This window comes from Colossoma macropomum, unplaced genomic scaffold (assembly GCF_904425465.1).
Source record: "Colossoma macropomum unplaced genomic scaffold, Colossoma_macropomum, whole genome shotgun sequence".
NCBI classification, from domain to species: domain Eukaryota; kingdom Metazoa; phylum Chordata; class Actinopteri; order Characiformes; family Serrasalmidae; genus Colossoma; species Colossoma macropomum.
Window position 1 is genome coordinate 27,666,786 of NW_023494807.1, and position 26,458 is coordinate 27,693,243.

The following is a 26,458-nucleotide window of genomic DNA, read 5'->3' on the forward strand; positions in this document are numbered from 1 at the left end:
TAAACTGGGCCGTGAATGCGGCTCTTAATATGTTATAATGTTCGCAGTTCCTTCCGCCAAATTATAGTTTTGAAGTACGGACTGAGCCATGAAACTGCCGCAATATCAAGTTTAGCTCAGTTTTGTCAGTTTTTGCTGGATCAATATTAGTGCTGTTTTGTTCCAGCCAGTCTGTAAAGCATCTTACAGCACATTTAGTTTGGCGAATGGTGTTGGGTTCATTTCCGGCTGTTCTTCTGTCTCAGCTGCCGACTGAAAAGCTGCTCAGTGGTGATGACAGTTTGGGAATTTAGCGTAGTCTCATCTTCAGAGTCTGACCAAATCGGCTGTCGGTCAAATGTGATCTTAAAAGTGTCCATTTTCTGTTTGTGGCAAAGTAAGAAGTAAAAACGTTCAAATGGCTTGAGCGTCTCCTACAGCGGTCAAAGTTGTTGCTTGGCAACGGCGTCTCAGCAGAGAATTTTCATCTTCCATGATATGGGCCCTTTAAAGCATACTCTATAATCTGCTTACCAAAAAAAAAAAATCATCTTTTGCATTTGAGTGATCTCATATTGCAAAAAACCAAGTATATATATCAAAATCTAATACTTAACCCTGCACTATGTAAGACCTGGGGATTTGGAGACCTCTCTGGTTTAAATGTGTCATTGCACACAACATGGGGAAAAAAACATTTTGTATATATAAACATAAAAACCTAGAGAAAAGAGGATCTGAACGGGTTAAAACACAGTACTCCATAAACCCAAAGAGAAATATAAACACAATTAATTGTCCAGCAGAGTCAAACTGCCAGTCATTCACAGCCACTGCATAGCTTAGTGTTTCCCCTGCAAAACACCTGAACAACCCTGAGGTGAGGGCAATGTAACAGTGTGTTATCATTACTGAGATAATTCACACACATTACGCTTTCCTGTATGCAAAAGTTTGAACATCACGTTTTGTTAATGATCTAAGTGAAAATAGGTCGACACATCCTCTAAAGGAGAACTTAAACACTGCATTGTCTTGCTAATTGTAGTGCACAATTTCTACTGATGTACTGAGTTTAACATACTGAAGAAAAAAAAACCAGAAAATTTAAAAGCTGCTATTCTTTTAACCCAAAATGTAAATTATACTCTGATGTGGATCAAGGCGGCAGAGTATTTAAATTCAACTGACTTGTAGCTTTGTAACACTTTGTAATGCTTCTGTATTGATTGGTTTATTTATTATTGTTATAATAATCATTATTTTTTAAGAGCTCTGGGAGTAATTTATGCCGATTCTCCTAGATATGCTATCACTAAATGTCCCTGTTTATTTGTTTGCTTAGATGGAATAACATGCTACTCTCCTGTACAAAGCAGTTATTATAAAAACAATAAAAAAATTAAACCTTAAAAAAAGAATACAAAATAGAAGGTGCCATAACTTCTGCACAAACCACATCTTTTGCATTAAAATGTGCAGAGGTGTGCTCTCTGTAGAGGATGTTCACTTATTTTCACTTACAAAATAAACAGCATGTCATTTGACCAGGAGTGCCCAAACTTTTGCAGACGATTGTATGGAAGGTATGGTCAGTACTTCCAGAACACTGGACAACAACATGGATCTTCAAGACAGATTTAGACCAATTACAGAGCCTGTAAACAACAACAACTGAATAAACATGCAGCTGATTGGATGTCAGCCGACTATGACATCATCTTATTACATTTATCAACTGATCTTTCTTCCTGTTCCTTCAAACATAGTTCAGCATCACAAATGTTCAGTAAAGTATCATTAGTGGCTCCAGTGTTTTGCAGATACCCATCAATACTGACTGGTGTGATATGATAATAACTGTGGAAAAGAACTGAGTTTAGCTCAAATAATCAGTCGATTATGTAATAACTGTGACAGTGATTATTATGTATCATTTAAATTGTAGATTTTGTGACATTTTAAAGAAAAACTATGCATGAAAACCTCAGAAAACCTACATTGAGATGTATATCATTCATCATGAAAACACCTTCAAGTGTTATGTTTTTGCCATTTCACCCACTTTTATATTCAAACACAAATCAGACTGAAAGTTCAGACTAAAAGCACACTGACAATCAAGGCCTCTACTTACTGTTACTAAGAGATTAAAGCACCTGAAACTCATTTCACTGGCAAGTTTTTCCTGCTATACATCTCAGCAAAGGTAAACCGACCATTTGAAGTACTTTGTCAGCCACTAATTATGAATATGCTGGTCATATTTTCTTCCAGTTTGTGAGATTTTGTGGTTTTGAACCAAAAATAACGAGTCAGCACGCCCCTCGAACAGCAGTCTCACTGTTTTTGTGCATGTATGTGTGCCTGAGTGTATGCTAAGCATAAAGAGAGACAAAAATGAGGTTGTGTTGTTCTTGAATAGGGATGCACCCAAATTTCAGCCAACTAAAATTGACACTGTTGGTTTCCAAAAGAGGAAAACGACAGAAGATTTGGGTAAAAAAAAGTAAGATTAAACATGATTACAATTAAGAGTCAAAATCTAATACTTAAAGCTGCACTATGTAAGATCTGGGGATTTGGAGCCCTCTCTGGTTTAAATGTGTAATTGCACACAACATGTCAACGAGCATTTTGTTAACTAGGGTTGTGCTTCTGACCTCTTCCCTGAGCAGATGAATCTGATGATTGCGAGCGTGTTCAAAGAGAATCGAACAGATCTTACATAGTGAAGCTTTAGTAATTAGGCTGCTTTATTGAATAATTTGAACGGTAATGAAAATGAGAACTTTTTGTTTTCTTCACTCTCCTGTCAGCACTGACACGTTCCTGGTGTGGGCCGTTTTTTTCTCCAAATAATCAACACTTAAGCAACGTGCATGTAAACAGCGCCCCCTGCTGGAAAACCATATTGAGCAGGAGTTCCAAACCCACGTTCATGTGTTTTACATAATTTTTAAAAGACAAAATTAGGTGATTTCTGTCGTTATAGCGGAGGCAATCTGGAATTGAGTGTTATATTAAAGTGTTATATAGTGTTATTAAAGTGTTATTATAAAGTGTTATATTTTTAACTTTTAGAACTTTTAATGTTTAACATTATTTCCCAAGCTGTTTAATATTAAATCAGTCCTCTAACTCTCGGGGTTCTCTTTCCCAACATTGTGATTATCACCTTTGAAGCATGTCAGCATTATTACATTAATTCAACTGCACAAATAAAATGTAAATTATATATAAAAGAACTATTTCTTTAGATTTTCGGCTGAGTGTGTCATTTCGGTGCATCACTATCCTTGAAATCACTCTACTGACACTATAAGGCGAGTGCACTAAAGGTGGGTCTATGAGGTGGAATGAGTGTGGAAATGAGCTATGAGAGATAGAGAGAGCACGTAGGGGGCAGTGAGAGTGGGGTGGAAGAGTGAGGGTGAAGGGGCGTCTGCTCTACAGATGCAGCGGGCGTCTGGGGGCCGGTGCGCACTTACTCTGGCCTTTGGAAAGCACGTCGTCTTGGTTATCCTGTGGTCAGCGAGAGAGAGCAGCAGGAGAGAGCAAAACAACCACAAGAGCACAATGGGGTTACTGACACAATCTGGGAACAACTACCGGATACAGCAGCCACTGACCCCGACAGAATGCAGGCAGGTAGTGTATGCAAAACCAATACTGCCTTACAGCTCATTTACTCAGCAACAGTTTGCAAAAAATCTAATTTGCACAGTCCAACAACCCCCCCCCACCACCACCACCACCACCACCAACTTCAAAAGTAGCCCATCAGCCCAGGCATGTTTGGTATCCAAAGTTTGCTGAAGTTTATAATCGCGCAAACAGCCAAAATGGACCCAGACCAAAATTCAGGTGGCACTGGCTGCTACTACAGTTTTACCGACTATTTATAAAACGGACAGTTCCGGTCCTAAAATCTGATTGGCTGAGCTGTGTTCGAAGCTGTTGTAAAATCCATGATATACACACACCTATGACCGCCTGAACTCTACTGCGCCACAGCACGAAAAGGCCTTGTGCTGTTAGTGGAATAATAATGGATGAAGTAAGAACCTTTTTGTTTAAACTGAGGGGCTGGAAACTTACGTTCTTAACTAGAACTAGACCGGTCAGATAGCTAACAGGCTAATAGATAGACTACCGACTAAACAACTCCATCATTAATATCACAGGTTGAATTAAAGCACTAACAGTATGATTAACTGTGAAACGGCAGCATAACAGTCTAAAAAATGTCACTTGAATGTTTTACACACTTCACATGTTCGTGTTCCAGTCAGAAGTCGCATCAAACCCAGGCTGAATCCCAAACGGCTCCGTACTCCCTGAATAGTGTGCTAGTTAGGGAAGTTTCGAAATTCTAGCTTCTACAGTCAAATAGTGCATCATGTATGGAGTGTGGATGTGTCTGAGACCCAAATGACTATTTCTTAACTGTATTTTGCTCTGTTGGGCTGCAGGATTCAATATTTAAATTCCTACATAGTGCACTATGTAGGGAGCAGGGTGACGTTTGAGATTCAGCCCCAGTGTGAGAAGGGGGCGCTGCTGGATTGGGTGCTAAATAAAACTCGCGGTGGTGATTTGGTGACTTATAAAGCAAAAGATTTTTGCATTAAACAGTGCTGTGTTACCATATGTTCATTGTTATACAGCAAAAGTTCATGAAAAGACTGCAATATACAGCGACAGGGCAACCGAACGTTCACCTCATTTAGCAGTCCATGGTTGCTTGGCAACGATAACTACATTTCTTGGCAGAATACCTGTTTATTAATAATAATTTAATAATTTAGTAGATTAACTATAGTTAACAGTGTCAAAAGGTCTTTGAGATTACTCAAAATCAGCATGAATGCAAAATCATAATGTATTTTCCTTCCATATCGTATCTGTCAGTGAAACAGTATCAGGGAGGGTCTCTGATCTCACGGAGTCTTTTCTCTCTATCATAGATGATATGAAGAGAGAATGAAAAAGTATTATTGGTTAACGTAACTGTTCCCTGCCTGCTTGTGAACAATGACATCATGGTGACAAAAAGCAGATATTTTAAGTCACTACACTTCGATTACAGGAAAACAAGAATTTTATCTTTTAAATGATAATCATGAATCAGGGAATCATGCTTAATATGACAAGAAACACTAATAAGGTTAGGAAAAAAGTTCATTTTTTACTTTAAAAGTAGCCATTTAGTGCTTTTTTGTATTTTAGGTCCACTCATGAGGTTTGTGTGGGTTTAATATCCTAAAATCACATGCTAATTCATTTTTGCATGATCATTTTACAGTCTTTTTTTAATCCATTAGAATTAAGACGGATACATGTGAATGACCCTGTTCTGATTGGCTGAATAGGTGGATACACCGATCAGGCATAACATTATGACCACCTCCTTGTTTCTACACTCATTGTCCATTTTATCAGCTCCACTTACTATATAGGTGCACTTTGTAGTTCTACAGTTACAGACTGTAGTCCATCTGTTTCTCTGCATACTTTGTTAGCCCCCTTTTACCCTGTTCTTCAGTGGTCAGGACTCCAGCAGCACTGCTGTGTCTGATCCACTCGTACCAGCACAACACACACTAACACACCACCACCTCGTCAGTGTTAATGCAGTGCTGAGAATGATCCACCACCCAAATAGTACCTGCTCTGTGAGGGTCCATGGGGGTCCTGACCACTGAAGAACAGGGTAAAAGGGGGCTAACAAAGTACACAGAGAAACAGATGGACTACAGTCTGTAACTGTAGAACTACAAAGTGCACCTATATAGTAAGTGGAGCTGATAAAATGGACAATGACCGAAGAAACAAGGAGGTGGTCAGAATGTAATGCCTGATCGGTGTGTATGCAAATGTATTGGTTGTTGTGACATCACAAAAACCCTGAAATCAAATCAGGTTGCTTTGCAGCTCAGCTTCCATATATGGACTCTGGAGTGAACAGTACATGTTTACGTAGTAGATCAAACTTCTGACATACTAGATCAACGTTCTCCATGAAATGGGCCCTTTAATGTGATTTGAAGCACGACTATGACGATTTAGGCATTAAGTGTGCATGACGCTAATCAGGGATCTTGAGCTTTCACTTGTTAGCTATGTGAGGCTTTTAGGTCCAAAACTAAAGAAGCAGAACTTCAGACACCAAACATGTCTTGCCTGACTGACTACACTGTGGGGTAAAGTGAACAATACCAAACTATCGCTTTAATGCAGGTTTTGCATATGCAACCACACAACCTGCGGCAGTCTTTCACAGACTAGTGCGGCTGTGCTCCTGCAGCTGAGGACGGGTGCTGATGGCTGCTGTACCCGGTGTAGCTGCGCCCCCTGCTGGCCCTGTGCTGTGCTGCCCTAACCCTGGTCGAACGCGGTGTCGCTGTACTTACGGTCCACATCGCTCGTTTCCTGCTCGCTCGCCTCCTTGTTCTTGTAGAAAGGGAACTTGCGGGAAAAGAGGTTCTTTCTACGCTTGTCATTGAGGGACTGCTGAGGAAGAGAAGGAGGGAGAGAGGACACAAAGAAAAAAAGGAGAGGGGAGAGAAGGGTGGCTGATGTCCATGTGGAGAAAATAAAAAGATGAACTGAATGCTTCAGTGCTGACCTCATGCATCTTCTCATCTCCTTACGATTCCACAGAAACATGGAAGAACAGCTAAACACGGGCTGATGGGAAACAGCCGCCAAGTTCCATTAGCAGTACTGGTGAGTCCGAAACTCATGACCTGCTATTTTGGTCATCATTTTATTTACTAGATATTAAAAGCTGCTTTGAAGAACGGGAGGTTGCACAAACTCAGCACTGACTGAAACAAATGAAGAACCAAAATGAACAAATAAGTCACCTCCAGCCATAAACCCGCCCTGCAAAACCAGAATGAGAGAAAGCAAAGCAGGAGAAACAGAAAATCAAACCACAACCACCAGGAGGATGAAGCAAGCTGAATTCTTGACAGCTGTGGCTTTGCTCATATGATTTTACTGGAAGAATCTTAGAAATTATAAAAGATAAGAAGTCTGTTGGTCCTTGTTTTCTCCTTTTGGACCCAGGTCACTTGTGCACACTGACTTAAGCCCTACTTGAGCTGGATTAGTTTCACCTGGGGAGGTGCTGTAGTTTAATGGCCGACAAGATCCGTGATTTTAATCCAGCACGAATCTGCAATGTCCACAGTCAGTCTGCTAAGTAATAATAAATTCCGGAACGAAACACCTTCTATAAATCTCTGAACTCGGAGCTCCGTCAGTGATAGCATTCCTGACTGAACTGACATCACAGTAATCACACAGTAATGTAACAGCAGCTAAAAATGAGCTCGATTTGACCGAATTCCTTAATCCTCAAGTTCATGACGCCTCAAATCCACAACAATTTGGTCTACATTCTACCCCTGTATGCTATGATTATGCACCATCAATTTGAAGTGATGATGGGCGTCACCCCACGATGAAATTAAAAGTTTCCTTTCTCGTTCTGTGTCACTTTTTTTTTTTGGCGCCATATTTGCCATTTAGCTGCAAAATGTGTTGTTATTGTTCTTTAGTGTGGCGCCTGTTGCATAATGCTGATGTAAACATCTGCGTCATGATGTTTCAATCAGGGCTGTTTGGGGAAATTACACAGATCCCTTATCCCACATGAATCAGCCAGTCAAATCAAGCACAAATTACATTACCAGATTTCCTTTGGTAAAACTAATCCAGCTCGAATAGGGTTTACAATACTATTCGTCTGGGATTAGTTTTATGTGGGGAGGCGGAGGAATGGAATTTTAAGCAATTGGAAATTCTGAAGTTTGACCAGTTTGAATGGGATAAAAAAGCTCATTATACATGACATAAACTGGGGTCATGTCTACAGTTTGTTTTATAGCATGGGATTAATGTAACCTGGGGCTACTGCTACGGTTCGTTTTATAGGAGGTAAAAGCTGCTGAGATCTATACTCACTTGGGTGCACAAAGTCTGTAAACATACTGACATGGCAGATTTGGACTAAAATCTCAGAGAAACACTGGTAATAATGCCATGATGCCACCTCCCATGTAAATCTAGCCCTGTCCCAATACATTTAATAACAAGCACAATGCATTTTTATCATCAAACAGCTGCTTTAATCGTACATTCAAGTAACTCAGTGCATGTCTTAGGTTAAACACACGCACGTCTGAAGGCGTATGACGGTGAGTTACTATGAAGCTGTATACGAGCTGTGACTCTGAGTAGGGCCACGCTAGCAGGTGACACTAAGTTGATCGCTTTAAGGGTGTTTAATGCTTTAGATATTTTCTATGCAACGTCTTGACTGAGCTTTGTTTAACCTTTGTTTCCTAGCAGTACTCAGCGGAGGCCCAGTCAGCTCAGGACCCCACAGTACTCACAGATTTACACCACCTGGCACACAGACAGGGGTTTAGCCTCCACATTTGCATGCAAAGTGGAAGGAGCTGCAGCAGAAGCTCTGTAGGAACAGCAGACGGGTGAGTGAGCTCTGACTGCTTCAGTTCAGCCGCACTGCCAACAGCAGAGCCACACAGAAGAACCAGCCTTTTCTTTTCTGGCTACTGCAAACTAGGATTTGGCTCCAGACACAGTGACATCAAAAGAATAAAAGAGAGAACAGAGACAAAATAAAGAAAAAGACAAAAAGAAAGAAAAAAAGAAAACAGAAGGACGGGAGAAAGGAAGGCGAAGATAGGAAAAAAAAAGACACAAAAAGGCAAAGACAGAAAGAAAGACAGAAAGATAGAAAGAAAAGAAAGAAAGAAGGAAGGAAAAGAAGAAAAAAGAAAGAAAGAAAAAAAAGAAAGAAAGCAAGAAAGAAAGAAAGAAAGAAGGAAAAGAAGAAAAAAGAAAGAAAGAAAAAAAAGAAAAAGCAAGAAAGAAAGAAAGAAGGAAGGAAAATAAGAAAAAAGAAAGAAAGAAAGTCAAAAAAGAGGAAAAAGGAAAGAGAAAAATAGGAAAAGACAAAAAGAAAGAAAGAAACAGAAGGACGGGAGAAAGGAAGACAAAGACAGCAAAAAACGACACAAAAAGGCAAAGACAGAAAGATAGAAAGAAAAGAAAGAAAAAGAAAGAAAAGAAGGAAAAAGAAATTCAAAAAAGAAGAAAAAGGAAAGACAGAAAGATAGAAAGAAAAGAAAGAAAAAGAAAGAAAAGAAGGAAAAAGAAATTCAAAAAAGAAGAAAAAGGAAAGAAAGAAAATAGGAAGACAAGAAAGAAAGAAAGAAAGTCAAAAAAGAAGAAAAAGGAAAGAGAAAAATAGGAAAAGACAAAAAGAAAGAAAGAAAGAAAACAGAAGGACGGGAGAAAGGAAGACGAAGACAGCAAAAAACGACACAAAAAGGCAAAGACAAGAAAGAAAGAAAGAAAGAAAGAAAACAGAAAAAGAAAGAAAAAAAGAAAACAAAAAAAGAAAAAGAAGAAAGTGATGGAAACTCAACACAATGTAAACTGGGTTAACCTTTTATCCTGGATTAACTCTGTATCTTCTCCCTTTTCTGTGTTCCTCTGGTAATAAACATTACTCAGTGCTGAAATTAGAGCTCCAGCAGTCCTTATAATCTAGAACAGTATCTAGAACAGTACAGTGTACAGCAGCTCTGTTCACCGTTCTGACTGAAGCAGCAGCAGAGAAGCACACGAGCAGTGTTGGGTTTGCAGACCGCATTGCATGGTAATAGAGGGATAGAGGGGGTGTGAAAGGAGGAGCGTGGTGAGTGAGGGATGAGAAAGAGAGGAGGGGAGGGGCAGCATACAGTAGGTGGAGCAGTCCGACGTCAATGGCAAGCGTATCGTCCTCTGTTTTCCACTCATGCATGCCTGGCTTTGGTTGGGCAGTTAGCTCACGGAGTCGCTACGGGTTTATCTCTCAAACGTTTGTTACGTGTTATATATGCTGCCCATCAAAAGTTTGGGGACACCAAAAATGTTCGTACTGTAAGTCAGCAGGTTTACATGGTTACAAGGTTTGACCTTATCTCAACATCATGGCTTTTCTCTCGAAAACAACATAATTAATCTCTGAGAAAATAAAAACGTCAAAAAAGTGACTCATTTTCATGAGATTTTGTCTGTTGAAATCATTTAGGCAAAACCTGCTCTTCATGTCATAGAAGATACTTTAACGACCATGAAGTGTGGACAGTAAATGCACCCAAAGAATTAACACAGAGCTGCTTTATATTAGCTGTGTCCCAATTCAGGGGCTGCATCCTTCAAAGGCTGCATTTGAAGGCCGATTACGTCACAGTGGCACAACTAGACTGTCCCATTTCCAAGGCTCCTATGTGGCCGAGAAATGTGGCTTTTTTTCCATGGCAATGAAGAATCCAACGGGTGGATCCTTCGCCGACCAACATATCCCGAGGTTCATTGCGTGCCGACGAGGATTCGAGAACACGGCGGCGTCAGCAGAGGAGCGAACGGCGGCTGAGGAGACACTTTTAATGTATGTATCGGGTTTAAACTGAGTCGAATAGCTAACAATACAAATGTTAAAGCCAATGTGATCTGAAGCAAAACCTAAACTAACATGCAGATGCTGGCGGTAAAGCATCTCCAGTTCTAATAAATGAAACAAACAAAAAAAAATCGAAGTTTCTGGCTCCATCTTTAAAGAACTTGACAGGTGCGGTGTTTCATGATGCACAGGTAAGGGAGGGAACAGCGGTGCTGTGACGCAAACAGGAAATCCACCGCAGAGCAGATCGTCTCATTTCAGTTAAGCCTTCGCGGGTCAAAGCAGCCTTCGAAGGACACGCCTTCGTAGACCGTGTCCTTCAAAGGATGCAGCTCCTGAATTGGGACACAGCTGTTGACTTCTCAAGGTGTTTTTCTTACTTAATGCAAAAGAAACAGAAAGAAAATTCTAAGACCGAGCAAGTTGTCCCCAAACTTTTGACTGGTACTGTAAGGCTAAGACCTGGTGGGCCAGCAGCCGTCGCAGTTAAACATGCTGTTAACTCATAACAGACTGTCGGTACGATAGCTTGATTAGTGTATTAAATACAGTACAGTACATTCTACAGACTGCAGTGACTAAGCATTACTGTCATTAACCTCAATATGAGAAGCTATAATGAGTGACACAGCTTGAAGGGCAATTCACCCTTATTTAATTTCTGTATAATTAAATGGTTAAGATGTAAACAAAGTCATTCAGAGTGGTTTGGTGTGAAACGCTCTGTTCTAGAGACACTTAAGAGTCAGAATTGCTCACAGTGGTGGTGATAGGAACCAGACGTCTGAGGTAATAGAGAATAAAAGAAGAAGACGTGTGGGTTCACAGGTGGTTTTGGATAGTAAATAAAACGGCTATATCTGTGATTTACACATGGTGACCCGGGTTCCCATCACCACCACTGTAAAGAAATCTGAGTCACTAAGTTTCTCTACAGTGAACCCTTTCACATGTTAACATCTCAACCATTGAATTATGCAGAAATGAACAAAAAATATTAAACTATAATTTACTTGACAGAAATTTAAAAAGAAAAAAAAACATCATTCAGAAAATATGATATTTTTGTCCCTTTTATCTTCTATACAGTTTCTCACTAAAATACTGCAAAAATCATCTCTGTCAGTTGTGGGGAGGTTTGTGTCACCCCTGTTGGCCGGCACAGATCAGTGGACTTACCCCTTTATCTCGAGACTTAGAGTTGAACTTTACTGTCTTTAATCTGGCTCTCTCTTTTTTCTCCACTCTGAGAAGGAACAGAAACACACAGGGAGTTACAGGTCACTAAAACCAATACGCAGCATCTTAAAAATATTAAGATAACGCTGTAGTCTGAACAAAACCTCGTATCTCTATTTTTGTATTTTTTCAGTTTTTGACCTAATTTAAAAAAGGCCTGTTGCTCTTTACATTGTCTGGAAATTTCATGATGAATGGACCAAAAAAAACGGCCCAAAATTACTTGGGGAAAAAAGTCTGGTTCCACTGACTTACATTAAAGGTAAAGTATGTTTTTTCCTTCTCCTGTAAAGTTTCCATTTTGGAGATAAGAGGTTTTGTTCCGACAGCAGCGCTATATTAAAATATTATTTACTACAACAGAAATTATATCATGGTCAAAATATACCATTTGTTAATTTGGCTTTTGCAGTACTGATATCATAGAAGACCAGTAAATCAGTAAATCTATAACAGTGTGTCATGAGGATCCTAACCAAGCAGTAATGCATTCTGCAATATGAATACAGAAATCACAATACAGAATTCTGGCCACATCATACAGCCCTAAATTATACAGATACCTTATATTCACTAGACATTGACAGAGGTGTTATAAAAGGTTAGGGAATGGGAATTCTGGATATTTCTCAGGTACATATCTGCAGATGCTGATATATAAGCATATATATATAATGTAGAAACTGGGACTAAATCTACCTGAATTACAGCATTACAGAGAAATGTACCATTTACGGTTAGAAATGCAGTAAAAATTAATACAATGCAGATATTTTAGTGCAGTAATTACCATTACCTAAACATTCTGCTCTTCCAGAGTACAATAAATAATAATAATAATAATAATAATAGTAATTTTTTAAATTATTTATATAGCACTTTTCATGCCGGTGGCAGCTCAAAGTGCTTTACAGACAGGTGATAAAGTTAAACAGTAACACAAGAAATTATAAGTATTAATTTAGAATCATGTAAGAAAATGACAGATCAAATTAAAAGATAAAAACACCACGAGACGTAGAGTTTTAATTAAATGCAAAGTTAAAGAGATGCGTTTTTAGATGCTTCTTAAAACTGAACGCTGAGCTTCACCGTCTGAACGAGTCTCTCCATGTTTTCTGTATATTACTGAAGCTGTTTGTAGAAGGTCAGTATCTGCAATGATCACATGCTGGAACAGTCAATCTAAACATCTGTCTGATGCTGATATTTTTAAAAGTAATTACCAACCGATACTGATACGATTCCAACATCGCTGTGCGTCTCTAGTTGAAATATGAACGGTACAGTCTGTAACACTCAACAAGGCGGCTGTATTTAGGCACAGTCTCGCCTTTCAATAAAAAAGAGCCAATCAACCTGATAGTAAAGACGTAAGCGGGAAAAGGCGCCCTCATTGTGAAGATGTGTGTTTGCGCAGTAGCCGAAACAACCTGACTACATTCCTTCTGTGTTTATTTGAGCCAAACACCAAAAACTACTGATGCGATTTGTGTCCGATTTTTAGAGCCAGGCTCTCGGTAGCGGGTTTACAGGTCTCTCCTCATTCAAGAAGCTTGGGGCCTAGATTTGACTGGGGGTATGACTGGAAAGTAACTGCCTGGCAGTGTACAGCTGCCGAGTGGACAGACTTTCCTAGAAGGACTTTGACGTTGATCCTTTAGACTAGCGATTTTACACCATAACTAAAGCAGTTATAGTAGCTAATACAGTGCTCCGTTGGCTGGTTTACGTAGATGTGCGCGGGGTCTGACCTTCTCTTGCTAGGGATGACCCCCATCTCCTCCACCTCTCCCTCCGGAGTGACCTGCCGTGCCTGCCACCACTCATCATCGGAGGCGTTCACTACGTGCAGGATGTCTCCAAACTTAAAGTTCAGACCCTGGCTGGGCAGACCCGAGTCCTTGGTCTTATCATAGTCGAACAGCGCCCTGAGGAGCAGATAACAGAGCCAGGAAGAGTTTAGTAGTGAAGAAATGATCTGAGAGATCAAATACATGTTAGTAGTCTTCAAACAGCCAGTTAAGCAACATGTTTTTAATTTTGAAAAACTAGTATTTTCAGTAAGACGCCTCATTTCTGGAAAGCCAACATAAAAATGACGTTTGGTCATTAAGCGCTTTGACACTTAGCCACACCACGATTCAGTCGAATGATTATTCTTAAGCATATTCATTAGTGATTTACTGTCACATGTAGTAAAGTGACATGCAAAGCAACAAATGATTAAGAAAAGGAAAAAGGACATTGAAATTGTAAAGGTGAAACATGCCTGAATGTCAAAGCACTTAATGAGCAAAGGGGTAAAGCGAGGTCATTTTTATTTTGGCTCCCACAAATGAGGCGCTTTATTGAAAATAATATGCTTTCTTAGAATAAAAGAATGAGGATTTTTATTTTGAAAAATGTTTGAGTAAAATGACACAGTAGTCCATACTAATATCATGTAAAACATGTAGACTTTATAAATGTTGATATGCACATCCATTAATATGTTATGAAGCATTTATGTAAGATGTTATGAACGTGTTATGTAGACACCCATTCAAGAAAAGTGTTACCAACATTTTTTGGCCATTATCATACACCGATCAGGCATAACATTATGACCACCTCCTTGTTTCTACACTCATTGTCCATTTTATCAGCTCCACTTACTACATAGGTGCACTTTGTAGTTCTACAGTTACAGACTGTAGTCCATCTGTTTCTCTGCATACTTTGTTAGCCCCCTTTTACCCTGTTCTTCAGTAGTCAGGACCCTCATGGACCCTCACAGAGCAGGTACTATTTGGGTGGTGGATCATTCTCAGCACTATTTGGGTGGTGTTTAAAAACTCCAGCAGCACTGGACCAGCACAACACACACTAACACACCACCACCACATCAGTGTTACTGCAGTGCTGAGAATGACCCACCACCCAAACAGTACCTGCTCTGTGAGGGTCCATCCTGACCACTGAAGAACAGGGTAAAAGGGGGCTAACAAAGTATGCAGAGAAACAGATGGACTACAGTCTGTAACTGTAGAACTACAAAGTGCACCTATATAGTAAGTGGAGCTGATAAAATGGACAATGAGCGTAGAAACAAGGAGGTGGTCTTAATGTTATGCCTGATCGGTGTATATTTTACCTTGTATCAGTTTTACAGAGTCTGTAAAGAGTCCTGATGTAGAGCTGCTGCTGTGCTCTTTTCTTACAACTGACTGAAACCTGGTTAGACTACGGCTCATATTCACAGTCAGTAATGTATCTAGAATTTTCAAAGGCCTAGAGCAGCTCTAGTTCCACCCACTGTAAATCAAAAAGTGATTGGTTGCTGTCACTTTGTAATTACATTGTTAGTTAATATAAAATGCCTTCAGTTCAGCTCCCTGAAGTCCCAACCAATGAGAAAGCTCGCTTGGCTGTAGATACCACCGAGAAAACTAATCCTGACTGAACAATGTTTCGTTGGTCTTTTCAAAATTCTGACCCTTTTGTTTCCAACCAAAATTTAACAATGAAATAAGAGAATTACTACGATACTTGCAGACTTAAAAACAACAAGCATAAAGATGAATTAAAAATGAAAGACGTGTTTTTTTGGTTCACTAAAGGCCTTTAAGGTGTACCTGACGTATAGAGATCTCTTCTGGCTGGTCCTCAGAGAGCCTGATCCAGAGCTGATGCTGCTGTTCATCATCTGCTCCCGCAGGTCATGGATTTTAGCCTCGAAACGCCTGTACTCTAAAAAACAAACACAAACAGCTCTCGAACACCTCTCCACAGCTCATGGATGTACCTACAGCAGGACAGGGACGATAATACGGCAGAGAAAGAGAGTGGGCTTCATTTGTCTGGGAAAAATTGCCCACTTTTGTATTTAGTAGTGGTGGTTCTGGAGAGATGCTTCATACATGGTCAACATCAGAGCACTGTAGAGGCTTTTAGAAGTGGGTGGCGGGCGGGGGTAGATAGATAGATAGATAGACAGATAGATAGATAGACGGGGTTAGATTGATAGACAGATAGACAGATAGATAGATAGATAGATAGATAGATAGACAGATAGACAGATAGACAGATGGACAGATGGACAGATAGACAGGGGGGTAGACTGAGACAGATAGACAGGGATAGACAGATAAGGTAGAGAACAACACAGTGAGGGAGGAATACAGAAAGAGAGGGAGAAAGAGAGGGAAAGAAAGAGAGATGGAGAGAGGGACAGAGAAAGGAAGAAAGACATAGAAAGAAAGATAGAGATGCAGAGACATATGGAGAGGAGAGAGATAGAGGGAGATAACGACAGAGAGAGAGCAAGAGAGAGAGAGAGAAAGAGACAGAAAGCCATAAACACAAAGAGAGAAAAGAGAGAGTGAGAGTAAGACAAAGAGAGAGAGAAAAAAGAGTGAGAGTAAGAGAAAGAAAGAGAAAAAAGAGAGCAAGACAAAGAGAAAAAAGAGAGTGAGAGTAAGACAAAGAGAGAGAGAAAAAAGAGTGAGAGTGAGAGAAAGAGAGAGAAAAAGAGTAAGATTAAGACAGAGAAAGAAAAAAGAGTGAGAGCAAGACAGAGAAATCAGGGCATCCTGACCAATCACAGCTCCAGATGAGCTTCTGTGGGTGTTTTGATGAATCAAAGCGTTCATGTAACCCAACAAAACCAAATGATTTTGGTCGATTTCTTTATCCATGTCCCATCACTGATTCATCAGTTTAATTTACTCATTTTAATATGAAGCAATAATGAGAACACTAGTACAGTGTCCATACGGTGCGGCTCTAAGGGGGCAGAAAAAGGAGAACCCGTTATCATCTTTCATCCTGTCTACTGCGAGGCCTCCTGCTGGTGTATCCAGTTCCTCTCTGCAGTGGAAACAGAGCAGACACTAAAGCCTCAGCAACACGATCCTCCAACAGAGCACACGCTCTCACACACACACACACACACACACACACACACACACACACACACACACACACAGAAGCGGTCTACTGTTTCAGTATTGTTGTTATGGAGTGTGTTGTTTGTGTAAAGTAACCTTGTAAAATAAACTAACCTACGAGAGAGGTGCTCACATCAGTGAGCCCCTCAAGCTTAAAGGGCCCCCCTTCTTTACTTTTCTATAAAGTCTGTGCGCGTTCATGTACCAAAAACAGTCATATTTCATTTTCATATGACCATTTTTCAACCTACCTTCATCCCTCAGAATTAAACCGACTGTTTTTGTTCCTGTGCCTTTACGACTGATGAATGTAAATGAGCTCTGCTCTGATTGGCTGTCATGTATTGTGTCTTGGTCTAAAAGTAGTCTGGGCTGAAATAACTTCCGTGTGTATGGGCAGGGCTAAACTGCAGTCGGCTGAATATTTGTAAATATTTTGTGACATCACAAAAACATTGATTTTAAAACAAGCTGTTTCATAGCTAACATGTTATATGTAAACTACTGATATTTACATACTACCTCAATATCTTTTAATTATAAGATAATACAGTTTTATAAGAAAATACAGTTTTCCTTGATACGGACCCTTAAGCTGCATGTCCATTTCTTATGGTTTATTATTCAATAACTACATGGAAAACAATGCCAAATTTATTAATATGAAGAGTTAATATGAATTGTAGGAAAGAGGCCTGGATCCAGGTCTGTTTATAGTAAAGGGCTATAGTTAAACATATTATTATTAGTAGTAGTAGTATTAGTATTATCACCACCACTATTGTTATTATTATTATTATTATTATTATTACGACTACTACTACTACTACTACATGACATCAAAAGCCTTGTCACAACAATGAAGGAATCTTCAATGCAGGTCTGGGCAGATTACTTGATTAAAAAAATTATTATTAAAATTAAGCTTCTTAATGAATCAGCAGTGACTAGTTGACAGTTTGCTTGATTATAATGCATATTTTAAACTCTCCTACTGTTCCCTCAGTCGGATGGACACACCCTTTTCACCCATACATTTACTGTATTTCATTTTATTACTATTTGTTTTTTTGTGTTTGTGATTTTTTTTAACTTACTATTTCACTGTAAAGCACTTTGAGCTGCAACATGTATGAAAAGTGCTCTTATTATAATAAAGATGCTGTATTTATTTTTTCATTCATTCATTCTTTCACTCAAGCATGTTTTGCCATACAGTGTTCCTAGGTTCCTTTTTTCAATTATATCTATTTTTTAATGACTCTTAAATCTGTATTTTGGGATGTTTGATAAGCTCTGCTTGGTTTGTTTTTGTTCACATTAAGTCCATTTTTAAGGTTTGGCTTTTAAAAGCTCGACTGTTCGATCACAGATACAAATCCACAGCGACAGCCCTACTAATAAGACATAAAATACACTGATAAAGCACAACGCTGAGATACTTCAGATACTCACTGATCCACTCACTGCATGCTAACACAGTTGTATGCAAACGTTTAGGCACCCTTGGACAAATTCCATGCTTTGTTGATTTTCTAAGTGACAGTATGTTAACATAAAATATGGCATTTGTCTGCCCATGACAGTGTACAGTTTCTTTATTTGCTGAGTTTAACCTTTTTAACTCCTTGAGACCACCGGTGGATCCAAAATGCACTTCGTCATGTTCTTCATAACTTTCATATTTCATAAGCTACATTCAAAAGGTGGGGGTCATATGAGAGCGGTAACTGTCTTCTTTCCAGTCAAATAGATGGGTGATGTAATTTTAAACCCTTATAATAAAAGAAGCTGAACTCACAATTTTTTTGTCTACTGAAAGTCGACCCATTTTTCCACAAATCTGGGCTATAAACTATAAACAGATGGCGTCTCTTCAGTGATCTGCTCTGTAAAAATTATTTTGATAAAATAATACAAAGAGCGTCTAAGATTTTTGGTTTCAGCAGTAAATTGTAAGCATATAGCAATATGTATGATCATAAAACACATGTTCTGTTAATTTGAGGGGAGCTTTTACAAAAAATAAATAAAATAAAAATTTACATTTATTTCATGCAGTTACTGAATAACTTGCGTTACGATTTGGTCACATAAATTCAGATGGAAAAACCAAAATATACCCTGGAAAATAATAAAAAAATAAAACAACTGAACTTTTTTTTTTTTCAAATTTTTTTAAAATTTAGCAAATAAAGAGTAATTGTGCATTACATATTAACTTATTCTCACTTGGAAAATCAGCAAAACATGTCAAACATGTCTAAAACAGACACACATTGTTAAAAAAAAAAACACATTCTGTCTCTAACTTGACACCACAGTGTGTTCAGTTGGAGACGACACATTTTGTGTTACCTTAAGCACAAAATGCGCTGAAATCTTTCTGTGCTCAGTTATGGATAAAACATTTTGTAATGCTTTTAACACAGAATGTGTTAAATCAGACAAACAGTATAACACAAAAACAGGTAACACAAGTATGTGTGTTGTTACTTAACACATCACATTTTTGAGTGTAGGGGTGCCCAAACTTTTGCGTAAGACTGCAGAAAAGACTATCGGCTCCAGCATGAACCACCAAAGAGAACAAAACATTAACTTGTATGGTGAAATACTCCTTTAAATACAGCTGGGAAACAGCAAAAGTCCCCAAAAAGCTTTTTTTTAATCATTATAACAGCACTGGAGCCACAATGATCTTTGGAAACAACTTACTGCTAGTCATTCACATGAGAAACATCTACAAGAAAACCCAGAGGAAGCTGGTTTCAGACGTTTGGAGATGTCAAACCCTGCAATTAGCTCAGACTTCTCCTCTTTGTTCCCCATACATGCTTTCCAGAGTTGAACTGAGAGCAGTACTTACAGTATTCAGCTCCTGGAGAATTTCTCTGTGAACTGTCCACTGACTGGACACCGTCATACAGCCAGCACACATACACCTCGCCTACCGCCTCTCTCTCACTCTCCAGCAGAGAGGCAGACACTATAGGACTCCACCAACCCCTCCCATCCCTCCCTCTATCTCTCTCTCTATCTCTCTCTCTCACTATTCAAGGCGATGTACTTCAGGCCACAGTGAATCTGTCCTTGAATAAATATGAACATGAAAGCCAGCATGAAAAAGTGTTGAACGGTAAACACACACACACACACACACACACACACACACACAGCAGCTGGAGCGCAGATTACCGTCACACTCACTAGATCAGATCTCTCATCTACCTCGCAGAGGTGTAACACAGCGTATTGTACTGTATCTTACTGCATCACAGCTAGTGTGTTAGCTCGGGGCTAACATACTAGCATGTGGCTAGCACATTACATAAAGAAACTTTTAAGGACAGCTTGTGTTTAGTGTTTAACCCCTGTGTGGTGTCGATGTGTTTGTTACTCAGTGGTCTGGTGACCCACCACATTATTGTTTATTTAAATCAATACAGACATAACAATTTATGTAAAGGTACCAGATGTTTAAAATATCACAAGTGTCCAGCGTAGGGTTCTTCTTTTAGCAGCTGTAGCCGGTCAGCAGCCTGTCCATGTTGTCCACCCTCACACACACACACATACAAACACATACACACACACACACACACTAACAGCAGGCCATGTAGGGGGAGAACAGAGTGAAGAACACAGCACCTCCACACTTTTACTCCCTGCGGGTTCAGCCCAACACCACATGTGTAATATAAATGTGTGGGGGGTGAACAGAGTGAAGACACTGAAAATGGGTTATTTTATATGTTCTTCACAGAAAATGAGCAAAGACCAAGAATCTGAAGAAAACCTCTCATCTCCAAACTGCTAACTTTACAGGAGACGGAAAAAACCTACTTCACTTTTAATGTAAGTCAGTGGAACCAGACTATCTTCCCCCCCAAGTCATTTTGGGCTGCTTCTTTTTATCTTTCATGAAATTAACACACAATGTAAAGAGCAACAGGCATTTTCAAATTATGTCAAAAACTGAAAAACGACAAAAACGGAGATACGAGGTTTTCTTCCGACAGCAGTGACGTTAGAAACACACTGGCTAATCAATAATGTGACCTGGTTAAAGACTGACCAAAATAACTTTTCTTGCATCGCATGAACACAACGATTCATCAAAATACCCACAGAAGCTCATGTAGAACTGTGATTGGTCAGGATGCTCACAGCAGTGTGACTGGCCAATAACGCAACAATAGGTAACAAACAATGCATTCCGCAGCCCTATTCCTATTCCTTCTTTTTTCTGTCTTCTCTCGCTTCGTCTCACTCTCTCTGTCTAACTCTCATACTTTCTTTTCTCTCTCTCTCTCTCTCTCCCCCTCTCTTTGGAAAAAAAAAATTCAGATTAGACAAATGATATATCACATTGCGCATCTCTACATTTAACTTCCTTTCAAACAAATAACGCAGCACTTGCACACATAGTTGTGCAGAGCCCAAAAACAGTGTCAGACTGTGGGGACTGTGTACAATTATCTACAAAGCTTTTACTTAATTCATCATATTTTACACAACTTCCCAGCAGAAAGCCCCAAATGTTAAACCATAATTCTTTATTTTCCCAGTCTGCTTTCAAACACGACGGAACACCCAGCAAAGAAGGCGTTTTCCATAAAACACAACATACTCAGTCATTTACAAGCTTGTGGTGGGGCATGAGTGCGTCTACACTTTAAAAAAGGAAACATGGGTGTCCATTTTCTGAGCAGAGCAGAATGGGTGTAGAAAACCCACCAAAACCAACCACCCAGAAAAATCTACTGCTGCCATCTATATTACATTATGTAATGGAGCTAAACAAATAAGTTACGTTACCCTCTATTATCCCAAAATAGAGAAATTCACCCAGCATTTAACCCATCTGTGCAGAGAAACACCCACATACACACTAGTATACACACACACTAGGGGGCAGTGAGCACACTTGCCCAGAGCGGTGGGCAGCCTTATCCACAGCACCCAGGGAGCAGTTAGGGGTTGGGTGCCTTGCTCAAGGGCACTTCAGTCTGTCCTGTCAGCTCAGGGGATCGAACCGGCGACCTTCTAGTCACAAGGCTGGTTCCCTAAAACCGGCTTTTTGGATTACTGGCCTACAGCATTAGACTCACCCTCTGGTCTGTAATGGGCGACGATGGTGACAGTCTGGCCGGCGTTCTTCAAAGTGGCCGCTGCCTGCTCGTGAGTGGCGCTGCGCAGGTCCACTCCGTTCACCTGGGGGGCAAAGAAAGAGAGAGAGCACTCAGCTCTGAGGAATAACCAGGGGAAATCTGGACCTGCTGCAAATCAGGAGGATCACAGACTCGGCTCATCTTTGTTACTGTTCTCATATTCAAGTATACAAGGGGGATAAAATACAGTTTCAGGACGGATCAGCTTGAGGCAGCTAAAGGAGAATTCCACCAATTCCTGGAAATTTTAGCACTATGAAATGTAACCAAAGTCATGCAGGATGTTTTGAAGGAAAATGCACTATTGTAGAGAAATTTAGCAACTTATATGTCTTTACAATGTCACTTTCAGGAACCACGAAAAGTCCACTATGCATAAATAGATGGTTTAATCTAGTATCTATACAACCAGTAAGGCTACATGTAAGTTTCGATGTATAAGGCTGATAACGCGGTAATGAATCCATAAAAATCCACTTTCTTTAGGTGCTATTTTCCCTCGTCCTGAATGTATTTTCACAGAAGTAAGACACTAAGGCTAAAATCCTTATCATAAAACAATCGTTAAACAGCCTCTAAGCCATCAGGCAACGTACTTGTAATAATTTTATCTAATAATTTTCTATGAATTAGCTTTTAGAGGCTTTAAACGCTTGGACCTGGGTTCCTATGACTGCCGTTCTGCACAATTTTGACATCTCTAGAGTGGTGCAGCTTTCTTCAAAACAACCCGAATGACTATTTCACAAGAAATAAATTATGCTGAAATTTAAAAATGGGTGGAAAGCCCCTTCAAGTCTAGTCTTGTCATTTATTTGATTTAGCATTAAAAAATGACTGATCCACATTTGTAACATATTCTGCCTTCCCCAAAACAGGAGGCTTCCAGTGCAGTGATGTGACATGAGGGCTGTTTGTACAGAAGCAGAGTGCGAGTGTTTCAGACAGTTATATTTGAGGGGAGAGTGTGGGGTGGGTGTGTTCCTGTGCTGCTTTCACAGGCTTGTTGGATGATCCTTTTCCCACTTGTGAAGCTGTAATTAGTCTCTGTGCTCGAGTGCATTGTAGCTGGAATTGGAAGTGTTTGCTTGCCGAGCCTGTTTGGTAAACACTCTATAACAACAGCTCTGTTCACGTATTTTGTTATCTTCCTAACATTTCCCCACTGTAAAAATACAAGTGATGCAACTACCTGTTAAAGATGTAAGTTAATGTCTGGGGCCTAATCTGTCACTACAAAAAGTAAGTTGCACTTTGAAAAATAAAGGAATACCACGCTTTTTTGGCTAAGTTCACATTACCAGGTTGAAGTGGCACAAATCAGATTTTTTTCCCCTGATGTGACTCAGATTTGATGTTTTCAGAGCTGTGTGGACACACAAATCTGATCTTTTCAAATCTGACCTGAGCCACTATTGCTACATTCACATTACAAGCCTCATTGCTCGAATCCAATTTTTTGCTCAAATCTGATCTCTCTGACATGATGGTTCTCACTCGTTTAGGTAAGAGATTCAAATCTGTCATTAATGTGAACGAACTGCCGTCCTAAAATGACCCTCATGAGCACATCCTACTCAGAAACGTCACATGAATGAATCACGAGCATCATCAGCACAAACTAACGAGCAGAACGAGCTTCGCTGAGAAGATCATTAACTCTGATCAGCTCTCAGCTTCATTATTAGAGCGAGACGAAGGGAGAAAAAGGTGAGATGAGCTGCTTTTCCAGCGTTTACAGGCTTTAACTTCTGTTTGGAGCTGCTGCCATGGTAACGCTGAATGATGGCGCAGACGCAGTGGAAAAAAAGCACATTCTCATTAAGGTCGCATGACCACGAATCGGATACGTATCCGATCTAGGACCACATAGTGGCTCAGGTCTGATAAAAGATCAGATTTGCGTGTCCACACAGCCCTGAAAACATCAGATCTGAGTCACAAAAAATCAGATTTGTGCCACTTCATGTAATGTGAATATAGCCTATGTGGTCCTAGATCTGATACGTGTCAGATTCGTGGCCATATGACCTCAATGTGAACACTCAGATCGGAATTCATGTGCTTTTTTAGTTAAAGCCAGGTAAACAGCGGAAAAGCAGCACATCTCACCGTTTTCACCTTCGTCTCGCTCTAATAATGAAGCTGAGAGCTGATCAGAGTTAATTATCTTCACAGTGAAGCTCGTTCTGCTCGTTAGTTTGTTTGCTTATGATTCACGTGACGTTTCTGAGTAGGATGTGCGTGCGGATGGGCATGCGGGTCATTTCAGGACGCCGGCTCGCTCACATAAACGACAGATTTGAATCTCTTACCTAAACAAGTGTGAACCATCCTGTCAGAGAGATCGGATTTGAGCAAAAAATTGGATTTGAGCAATGAGGCTTGTAATGTGAACGCAGCCTTTCTGTCCAGTTGAAAGGGTAATGGTCACTAACAAGCCAGAAACTCAGAAATCAAAACTGTTTTGGAAGTTACAACTTGTAAGTATGACTTGAGGGGACATTCATACACAACTTTTAGGTCAGGAACGTGTATTTATGTGGTTATAATAACTCTAAAGGCACATGAAGGCAGTACTAGTCTTTGCAGAATAAAGGACGAGGGGATAAAGGACGTTAAAGTGTCACAATTTCTACACAGCATCAAAATATTTATGTACGAAATATTTATGTAGAGAAGGGGTGGGGCTTACACTATACATACACCCAATGTCTGGGCTTTTGTTCTAAATTCACTTATAGATTAGAAGAGTGGCCTTATTTCGTTATTACCAAAGATCAAGAAGTTATGTAATTGTAATATGTAGTTACTACTGTTTATAGTGATTTATTGATGAGTTCAAAATATGAAGAATTCTGGATGTAATTTTATTGTACCTTCATTCTTGATGCTTTCTCAGTCATTGTAGGATCATCTACAGCTCTGTCCGTCACACACATCTAACATCTCTACATTTACAGTCCTACTACTGGGTTGAAATCTGTGTAGCATCATAAAATCATTTTACCAGCATTTTTAAATTTTATTGTGATTCCAAACTTCTGAATGCTAGTGTATGTGTTACACCTAAGACAGAGCCAGTGACCGCAACTGAATAACTGAATGAATCTATATGGGGAAAAACAGATGGATATGCTGTGGTACAATACGTAGTTAAATGTTTTGGGCTACTGATGGTCACTCACAGAGACGAGGCGGTCTCCTTTCCTCAGTTCTCCGCTCAGGTCCGCAGGGCCTCCTGCCAGGATGAAGGAGATAAAGATGCCCTCTCCGTCCTCTCCGCCAACGATGTTAAAGCCCAGACCTGTAGCGCCCCGGTGCAGGACCACCTTCCTGGGCTCTCTGCAATGAAGACAAACACACAGAGACAGAGGTTTGTTTTTATACCTTGTCAGAATACGGGTTAATATATGTGCGTGTATGTGTATGCATATATACACACACACACACACACACACACACACACAAGGTCCAATTTTGACAACTGGGCAAGTTTGTGTACCAAAAACATTAGTAATCAATTTTTACATGTCCATTTCCCTCTTTTATTTCTTTGCATTATACAGGCTGTTTTTTGTTACCTCACTGATATATGTAAATGACCTCTGTTCTGATAGGCTGCTGTGATGTGGCTCATGATGTGGCTCATCCAAAAAGCAGCCCGTGCTTTTACAGTACTTACATACTACATCAAAAGGAAAATTTGTTTTTCTATGACATCGACCCTTTAAAGCCACTCTTAAAAGTTACTGCTGTGTCCTCCCAGTGAAAAGCTGTTCTCAAAGGAGTCACTGACATTACGTCCCCCTTCAAAGAGACACTAACAGTCACACAAGCAGACACCTTAAACTCAGCTTAGCTTACTTAGCTGCCTCACACGTTTCTTTCTCATGTGCATCTAAAATGGCTAATGGACTGACCACCCCAGAGTCCAGACCTCAACATCACTGAATGTGTCTGATTACTTCAGAAAATGATCAACCAGCTTCTAAGACTGAACTTTGGAGGTGTGTCTGCAGATTCTTTGAGGAACTGAAAGTGAGTCTCCTGAAAGGAATGGAAGCTGGAATAAAGGTGATTGACACACACACATATACACCAGACATAATAACTCAAATAATTCACTCACAGTGATTTGGTGACTCAATACAGCAAAAGAAGTGGCCCTGCTTGGCATTCAGCTCTAGTCACGAAAATCATATTACTGCTAAAGTGACTCATGAAGCTCATCGCAATCATACAGATTAAACAAGTCATTCTGTGAGTGTCATTACTACTACAGAACTGAACTATAAAACACTGTGACGAGATCTGTAAACGCAGCACTGCTGACCACAGAGCGCCTCATGCAGCCGGCCATTAAGTGTTTTCTTCTGTTCAGTCCGTTACGGCCAAGGCTAAAAGCATCCTGGATCTGTCCGCACACTGTTAAGCCTTACACGTCCAGAGGCATCGCTGTCATTTCGCTATACATCTGATACCCATTACACACTTATTAATATGTAACTGCATAATTAATTACATAACTACTTACATAATTAAATGTACATATTATTTATATTCTTTATTGGAAGGACAATCTGCACTTTGTTTTGATGTCAAAAATGAAAAAAAGGCGAAAATTTAAAGGCTGTTTTTTCTGC

At 39.8% G+C, this 26,458-nt stretch overlaps 1 protein-coding gene across 14 annotated transcripts in view; it reads right to left on the reverse strand.

Moving 5' to 3' along the window:
• Window positions 1-26,458, reverse strand: part of dlg1l (discs, large (Drosophila) homolog 1, like) — a 199,981-nt gene that overhangs the window by 11,520 nt on the left and 162,003 nt on the right. For 7 of the 14 annotated variants that reach the window (XM_036555828.1, XM_036555825.1, XM_036555824.1 and 4 more), the window contains 6 exons: window positions 25,001-25,157; window positions 21,753-21,855; window positions 15,325-15,439; window positions 13,462-13,638; window positions 11,648-11,714; window positions 6,396-6,495 (listed from right to left, as the gene is read on the reverse strand). In XM_036555828.1, the coding sequence (XP_036411721.1) occupies window positions 6,396-6,495; window positions 11,648-11,714; window positions 13,462-13,638; window positions 15,325-15,439; window positions 21,753-21,855; window positions 25,001-25,157 (719 nt within the window). Of the gene's footprint in view, window positions 1-3,470; window positions 3,505-6,395; window positions 6,496-11,647; window positions 11,715-13,461; window positions 13,639-15,324; window positions 15,440-19,507; window positions 19,619-21,752; window positions 21,856-25,000; window positions 25,158-26,458 lie in introns of those variants that run through there. The other 7 variants (XM_036555827.1, XM_036555830.1, XM_036555832.1 and 4 more) reach the window with 3 other exon arrangements.